Below are 8,573 nucleotides of genomic sequence, written 5' to 3'. Positions count from 1 at the left end.
GCCACCGGCCAGTTCCCGTACCCGCGCTGGAACTCGGTGTTCGAGCAGCTGACGCAGGTGGTGTCGGGCGACCCGCCGCGGCTGGCCCACTGCGACAACGGCAACACGTTCACGCTCGAGTTCGTCGACTTCGTCAACACCTGGTCAGTGGTCAGCCGGCTCGCAGGGGGGCCACGCGGCTGCGGTGCGGCCGCGCGACGCCGCGGCGTCGTGTCGACAAATAGGAACTGTTGTGGTTCCTGTGACTTGGATGGATTGGACCCATGCATGAGTGAGAATGTTGGAGCTAAACATTTGGAAAATTGTGCTGTTTTCTTCCAAATGATATGACATTGTTACTTTCCAAATGATATGACATTGTTACTTTTACCGGAAGTTACGTTTTAGATCTGGAGCATCGTGCAGTTTAGGGTTTTGCAATGAGCCATATGAAAGAGTTGCGCTCCTTTCAGATAGCAACCCGTATAGTAGTACTTTAACAGGACAGCAGTTTTGTCCAAAGTGGTGCGTCCGAAACCGCCGCGGAACAAAACACCAGTAAATGTGACGATATTTCCGGTCGTCGGTGTCTGTTCGTCCCCCCAAAAAACTTTCTGATGTCTTTATTTTCGCCGCGGTCCGAAAAATGGAAACCCGTGCGTACTCAGTTTGTGGGCTAACCAGTCCCTGTTCAATATTCTTGCTAACCCCTCAGATATTTTTTGTCAGATTCATGGTTCGTGTGAAAATTGCAACCCCCCGTCTCTTAGTTTGAGCTTGTCACCTTCATGCTTTCCGTCTTCCCTCCACTCCCTACCCCTCCTCCTCTCCCTCGCCTCTCGCTACTCGCAGTGCTCATCTGAGCCTGCATTTGGGCTATGTCACAAACTGGCATGTGAATGTCTTGAGTGTTGTTGTCTCCTGACACCTTTTGTTGATGTGGGTCCATATAATTTGACAGTTTTGCCTTTGTTGCTGTCTTCATATTTATAAAATTTATCGTATTAATTTAGTTCCGTTTATTGATTTTGTTTTATCTCTTTTAATTTACCTCTCAAATTCATATCCCATTTGGTATATTTCGATGAAAAATGTAACGATATTATATCAGCCACTTCGCGTGATTGCCCAAGGTTACATCATTGGCCAGGGTGACAACGGCATGGCGGTGAGTACTGACTACAGATTTACATCCACAAGAGATCTTCAAGAGAGGCCACCTTCTCAACACATGCCAAAACATGGTCTTATTTTTCTTAAACTCCTTCAAGTAGAGACGGCGATGCAACGTTTCCGCTTGCATGGTCAACATTGCCCCAGAAAAAGGTACCGCAGAGACCAAATACATTCCCCGGAGACCAGAAGAAGGCTGAAAACATCGTAAAATTAAACAGACTTACGTTTGTTGTTCAGTGCATTAGCGAGGAGCATTATTCACATAGATAAGGCAGTAGTATTAGCCTTATTCCTCGGAGAAAAACCAGTAGAATGGAGATATAGTTGGGTTGATATTTCGGCAGCATGCCTTTATCGAAACAAAAGCAGAAGCAAAAGGCTTCTGCTATAAGTAGAATATTTATATGGCAGAAGCAGGGGACTTCTGCTCAACAATAGCAGAAGACTTCTGCCATCGTTTCGCTAAAGGCGTGTTGCAGAAATATCAACCCAACTATTTCTCTGTTTTCCTGGTTTTCTCTGAGGAATAAGGCTAATACTACTATCTTGTCTAAACTCACGTTTGGCAGATGGAAATTATAATAGCACAAAACAAAGAGCCAGAAACCGACCATATGATGTGTACTTTCCTCACCCGTCCTGAAGTGTGACACGGCGCCTCCCCGCGCGCGCCCCGTCACTGACCCGGCGCGCCTGCCTGCCTGCCGCAGTCTGGAGAAGGATGAAAGCAAGCGGCCCAAGTACAACACGCTGCTGCAGCACCCGTTCATCCGGCGTTCGGAGGCCGACTCGGTGGACGTGGCCGGCTACGTCAACATCTACCTGAACGCCGTGGGCCGACAACCAGCCGCCGGAGGGGGCCGGCTGCTAGACGCCGGCGCGCGACGGCGTTGTGGACGGAGCGACGGCAGGCACCCGCGGCCGCGTCACGGTGCGGTCGTGACGCCGCGCGGGCCGCCAGCCTGCCAGGGAGAGGGAGGGAGCGACGGACGGTGCGCCGACCGGCGGTGGCGACTCGACGGGACTCGCCGGAGTGCAACAGTGACGTCAGCAGCCTGGGAGGATGCCGCCGCTTTCGGCGGCGGCCGGCGGACGCTCCTGTGGCCGCGCGCGAGCGTCGGGTGCGACGAAGGCCGCCGCGCGGACGCCGCCCGCGACGCTCGGCGGCCGCGAGCAGAGCCGCGGCCTGTGGCGGCGATGGCGTGACTTCCAGGACGTGGTCGGCGGCACGGCGGCGCGGGCGGGCCGCTGGCGTCGCCGTCGTCGCCATGGCAACGGCGGCGCTCGCGGTGCGGACGGTGGCGCGGCGACGTCCGTCCTTGTCCGCGTGGCGCCCGTCGATGGTCGAAGTCCGGGCCAAGCGGTGTGCGTGGACGATGCGGTCCTGTGGCCGTCGCGCCCGGCCGCGCTGCATGACGTGAACTCTGCTGGAACTGCGCGATCGTGAGCGTGATTTAGATGGTGACCTGACCAGTTCCGTGACATATTTAAACTTATCCCGGGCGGTGGTGCAGACCGTGCGTTAGAGTGGACGGTGGCTACCTTCAGCGCGCGGATGTAGGGCAGTCGCCACTCCTAGCGGTCGGTGTTGCTCTTTGCTCGGCCGCCGTCCGGGCCGGCCGCCTCGCCCTGCGCCGTAGTCTGCCCGGCGCCGTCAGGGCGAGGCCACCTATCGGCTCACCACTGCACCGCTCCGCGCGCCCGGTGCGGCCCGAGCGCACCGGCGCCGGGGCATTTCCGGGCGAGCGGCGGCGGCTCCCCCGCGCCACGCCCTCCGACGTAGTGCGCCGCAGCCGGCCGTTCCGTAGTCGAGCCGCGCCGTAGTGGTCGTGCGTGGTGAACTGGAGTCGGCGCGCGCGCAGCCCCGGCAGGACGGCGTCACGCCGCCGCCGGGTGGCGCCGCACCGACGCGCGGTGCTCGGCGGTGGACGCGGAGGAGGGAGGGGGCTCGGCCGCTCGCGGGCGGAACCATTCCACGGGCATGTGCGGCCTCTGGCGGCGCGCCGGGCGCCGGGTGACTGTCGTTTCATGTCCTCGGCTGTACCGTACCGCACTGGATCTCGGTCGCGTCGTTGTCTGTGCTGTGGATGGGAGTGATGCCGCCGCGGTCGGGGAGGCGGGGACATGCCCGTGCAGCGCCGCGGGGAACAGGCATGCCTCGTCAGATTGCTCAGCGGTGAAACGGGGCATTTTGTGAACTACAGAGGATGTTGGGGCGAGCCGTGCACATGGGAGGATCTGTTTTATCTCGTCTTTCGCGGTTAACAGCAGCGTGGTTTTCTTACAGCCAAGTCAAAGCCCGTTCTTGGCGAAGATTGTAGCGCACTTTCCAGAATGTTTTGTTTTTAGATGACGCGTTCCATCAGCTAAACGCGGCCCAAGCTCCGCTCGAGGCTGGGTGCCGGCCTATTATGGAGCGTGTTGGCGACCGGGCCCCCGCCGGAGGGCGCTCACGAGTGAGACTGCGCGGCGCGTCCCGCCTCCCTCGGCTCGCGTGGCGGCTGATCATACCGCATTGTTTCTGTTTTATCTCCGGTGAGGTGGCAATACGACTGCGTTAAGTCGACAGATGAATACACGCGAGATCACCGGATGAATTCTGAGGATGCCGGGACCCGGCGGGGTTTGGGTTGGGCGTGTGGTGCCGTTCGCTGCTGGCATGGAAAAAAACATGGCCGGCCAGTCTGCTTCTCTGGCTGTCTCCATTATGTGGTTGTGAGCATCGGCGTTTGTGACGACTCAAGCGTGGTAGGAATGCCAAAGGGGAGGTTTAAGCAGCGCGTCAGTCGGTTCTAGGCGACTTCGTCCCACAGTTTCAGAGAGAGAGAGAGAGATAAGACAAAAAGGAAGTTGGCCGTGATCGCACGGCCAGCAAAGGTCTGACGACCATGCTTCGGAAGAGAGGAAATGGCGCGTCTACACGGCTGCTTTCCCCTCCCATATCCACAGGAGGGAACAGAAGCGGAAGCTGGGGATGTATCGCTGGAGGGGGTGGGGCGGGGGGGGGAGACGGAGAATACTTCTCAGTTTGTCCCGGAATGGGTATTTGAGCTCCGGACGCCACGCGCAGTTACACATCTTCCAACCGGTTGAAAATCCAGTTGACGGTTATTGTTCTGCAAATCCCAGCCCACCTCTGACTCGTGGCATGACAGGTACGCTCGTCAGCACGCAATAGTCTTGTTCAGCGACCCCCCCCCCCCCCCCCCAACAAAAAAAAACGGACCAAGCGCCCCCTTCTTCGGCTTGTTTCCTTGAGCTCCGCTGCGTGGGGCTAAGCAACGTCGCTTGTAACTTTTTCGGACTTTTTACATCATGCATATGGCTCAGCATCCATTTCATGTACAATCTACGTCCAGGGAGTTTTCAATGCCTCTTAAGAACGCAGAAAACATGGAATTTGAGTCTATGTAACAATTATTGGACCACCTGCGGCGATTAGGGATGTTGTGGCATCAATGCAAGTTCCTATGGCGATCCGGAGCGAACTGCATGGGTCAGAAGGCCTCCCGCGTCATGGAGGGGAACAGTGTGATATGGTATATAATTCTAATGGCCTCCGGATCGACCAGGAGAACCCGCCCCGTGTCGCCAGAAGACATTTCGCGATGGGCCGGAATGGCCCTTCAGCCTTTGGCCGGAACCGGTAATGTGTCCCAGGTGTTCCGCCCCAGAGGCCCCTTGCCCGGAAGGAAATAAGGGGTCTCATTATTAAGTAGAGTGGGTCGAAATGAATTAAAACAACGAACAAGACCATCCCATTTTTGCCTGAGAACGCTCACTTTTGGTAGAACGGATTTCTAAAAAAAAATGTGCATCAAAAGATTTGAACATGCCCGCCCGCAACCCCGAGAGCAAGGACGATGGCCTGGGTTGCAGCTTCCTTAAGACCGTCCGGCGTCGACCACTGCAAGTGACAACAGACTCGCAGTGTTACGGGAGGACAGAGTAACACGGCGGACGCCGTGTTGCTGTTTTCTGGACAGATTAATTGTCACAAAAACACGAAAAGTTAAGATTCTTCTGTTACTCTCTCAGTTCCACCACCACCAGCACCACTTCACGGTGCTTTAAGGGCCAATCCGTTCTCATCGTCAGGTTAAGAAGAGCACACATGAATTATGCCCCCAGACTGCCTTCTAAATGTACGATTTGATGCCCTGAAGCGTTGAAATGTACTTTTTCCGAAGTGGCATGATCTTCGTCCACCCGTTGACCAGGGCTCAATATTGACAACTGGGCGAACGCCGGGCGGTCTACGGGGACTGCAACGCCTGGCGTCGAGGTTTTAGTTACAAAGATTTACGAGCGCGCATGTTACATTACAACCACGTTACGTAAGTTGTATCACTTATCGATTCTGGCTGAGTGTCAAATCTTTCCAGGTTACTACACGTTGTTAACCACTCGATCTACAATCAAATTTTCGTCTTTAAATTTCGGTCAAACATATCCATCTACAACCTACCTTCGCGCTGTACTTAATGTCTGAAGAACCCAGATGAAAATTTTTGGAATTTCGCTTCCCCAGGAAAGACAATGTTGAAGTGGACGAATCGTCTTGGAAATTTGGATAGCCTTATTTGCGGAATAACAGGTGAGTCGAGTGGGCAAGATTGTGCAATAATGAGAAACAGCTCTGAATGCATATATAGCATAGCAGCCATGGCATTTCAGTAAATACCGGTAACAACCTCCGTCTTTACCCCCCTCCCCCCGGTCATAAGGCTTCTTTTCCAAAAACAAATTCTGAACTACGCCCTGAGCTTGGCCCCCACTTTTTGAAACGTTCCTTCTCCTGTGCTGCCAGGGGAGGGGGGGGGGGGGGCGCAAGCGAGCAATGTGGGAGGTGGAAGGCCATTGATGTGTCGTTCGACCCGTCAGCGCAATGCGGTCATCGCCGGCGCTAGGAGGAGCCAACGGGAGGCGTCCATGGGTCAATATGCCGACCAATCCAGGCCCTCACAACCGACCGGATCTACGACCTTGAGACTGGATCAGCCGCGTACATGGGCCAGGCCAGTGTGCCATTGCCCTGGGGCAGGCCATTGGTATATACGCGAATACTCCCGTAACTTCCCGTGACTGGCATAATTCACCGAGCCATGAGTCACATCTCTGTGTAGGCATAAAATCGGACGAGTATATGACGTCATTTTTACTCTTTACGCGGGCATTTAAAAATCCCCTGCACGTGGTGCAATATAATTAATCTATAAAAACTTTGAGAATCTAGCATGCCCCAATGTGGCATGCCATTAATTGAAATTCAGCAATATGCGCGCTTTGTTATTACTCGTTGCGTAAACGGAATATTTAACCAAAATTATGGTCGTTTACAAAATATAATGTATCCAGTTGCTTGATTTAAGTACAAATCAGCCTAATTTTATTGTGTGCGTTTAAATATCAGGGACGTTAACAAATCAGCGTGCGTGGTTTGGGTGAGTTAACAATCTGATGACGTCAAATTTGCCGAATATGTGGCTAATCGATGATACATTCCAGAGCCCGCAGCCTTGCTGCGCCGTTTTGCTTATAATCCAGTGCGTGCTATCTGTTCGCTGCTGTCGTTCGCTAGGGGTACTGGAGTGTAAGTTCAGGTGGGTGCTGCATGGAATATTGCCGAGTTACAGGCATTTTGTGGACCTGGGCGAAGTAACTACGGGCTGTGGAGTCCCAAGGCTTGCAGCCAACAGCTGAAGTTACTGATTGTTGAAGTAAACAGGAGGCGGCGAGCCGTCAAGAAGGCACAAAGAAGTTCCATTCCGTGTGGTGCCGCTGCTGCACAGCTGCGTTGGTGGGAATTTATTAACGTGGCCATGGAATTTCCTGATCTGGGAAAGCACTGCTCCCAAAGCTCGTGCAGGCAGATTGATTTTTTGCCTGTGAAATGTGATGCATGCCAGAACATTTTCTGCAAAGACCACTTCACTTATGCCCAGCACCAGTGCCCCTCTGCATACAAGAAAAATGTTCAGGTGCCTGTGTGCCCGCTGTGCAGTGCTCCTGTTCCAATTGCAAGAGGTGCTCTGCCTGATGCTGCTGTGAGCCTTCACATTGACAATGACTGTGCCAGTGATCCAGCTGTGAAGAAGAGGAAGATCTACACCAACAGATGCAGCAAAAAGGGCTGCAAAGTGAAGGAGCTGGTGAAGGTCACATGCGATAGCTGCATGTTGAACTTCTGCCTCAGCCATAGACATGCCCAGGATCATGATTGCAAGGGTGCAGGTGGACGCCCAACAGTCTCAAGGTCTGGCCTGGCTGCGATGCAGAGATTGCAAGGGGCGAAGCCAAGTGGCAGCAATGCTGCATCAAGACCAGTGCACCAATGGAGTCAAAATGCAGGCCGTCCTCCTGTCCACACTGCAGCTGCTCTTCAGGGAAATGTTTCTGAGGATGAAGCTTTGGCCAGGACATTGCAGGCATCATTATCACAGTCCAATGTTATGTCTCAAGAGGATATAGACCGTCAGATTGCTGAAGCGCTGGCTGCATCTGATGATGCACAGCATCACACACCCAGAAATCAAAGGACTGCTGGCAGTTGTTCTCTTTCATAGCATCACCATGTGTTGTGGATGACCATGTGTGGGTAGCAATGAAATGAGGGTATTTTTATATTAGTTGCCATCCATTTATCTTGCTGATATGCTTAATTTATTTGTGGCCACTGTAACGTCATTACTCCCCCGTGGAGCCTACTACTGTTTCAGAAGTACCTATGAACTGGCATGCATAGCTGGGTTTAACTGTTTTGATCAGTAAGAAATTAAGGCTCAGGGCTTGTGCTTAAAATATGGTGGCACCCATGGTTGTTAAGGGTTATAGGTTTTAATATGCAGCCTGTTTTGAGAATCACTGATGACAAATATAATGATGATTGGACTTATGTGTTTCTGGTAAGCAGGAATGCCATGTGATTATCCATTGTACGCATTATGCATTGGCATGCGCTGAAGTTAGTTGTGTTTACATTTTGCTTGGCATTGTAATAGTTTGACCAATTCTTGATGCAAGAGATGTACTGTCTTGATGCATCATGTTGGATCACTGGTGTGATTTCCACAGTTCTGGGGTTCCAGCAACATTTTTGGCTATCATGTGTAATTGCAGTCCCAGTGCTGGTAAATGGAGGATATTAAGGCTAAATGATAGTGTAAATACCATGTGCTAATGAGGAATTATTCTGACACATGATCTATTGCTGAAAAAGCTTTTTGGGACGCCAGCTGGATTTGTCCAGAGCTTAGTCCATGGCTAAACCCATGATGCCACCCGTACCCATCCAGACGGTGTCCTATGTGGCGATATTAGCGCCACCTTTACAAGTGTGGGTGATACCCCAGGCATTGTCACTCCGCTTGGAGCGCTGGCTGCGCCAACGCTGACACCGAAGTCACCGAACACAGCAT

General features: G+C 53.0%; 1 protein-coding gene across 1 annotated transcript; it reads left to right on the top strand.

The window, feature by feature from the left end:
• Nucleotides 1–6,752: 6,752 nt before the first annotated feature.
• Nucleotides 6,753–8,046, top strand: LOC119114312 (AN1-type zinc finger protein 2A-like). The gene has a single exon (XM_037238507.1). It carries the CDS (start codon nt 6,978–6,980, stop codon nt 7,719–7,721), a length of 744 nt encoding a protein of 247 aa, XP_037094402.1. The 5' UTR covers nt 6,753–6,977; the 3' UTR covers nt 7,722–8,046.
• Nucleotides 8,047–8,573: the final 527 nt, after the last annotated feature.

This window comes from Pollicipes pollicipes, unplaced genomic scaffold, assembly GCF_011947565.3.
Source record: "Pollicipes pollicipes isolate AB1234 unplaced genomic scaffold, Ppol_2.1 Scaffold_7262;HRSCAF=8765_pilon_pilon_pilon, whole genome shotgun sequence".
Classification (NCBI taxonomy): domain Eukaryota; kingdom Metazoa; phylum Arthropoda; class Thecostraca; order Pollicipedomorpha; family Pollicipedidae; genus Pollicipes; species Pollicipes pollicipes.
Note: the sequence above shows the minus strand (reverse complement) of the source record. Positions and strands in the feature narration are given on the sequence as shown.

What these genes read in the sequence shown, in the direction of transcription:
- LOC119114312 (XM_037238507.1), top strand. Translation starts at nt 6,978, where the DNA reads ATGGAATTTCCTGATCTGGGAAAGCACTGCTCCCAAAGCTCGTGCAGG.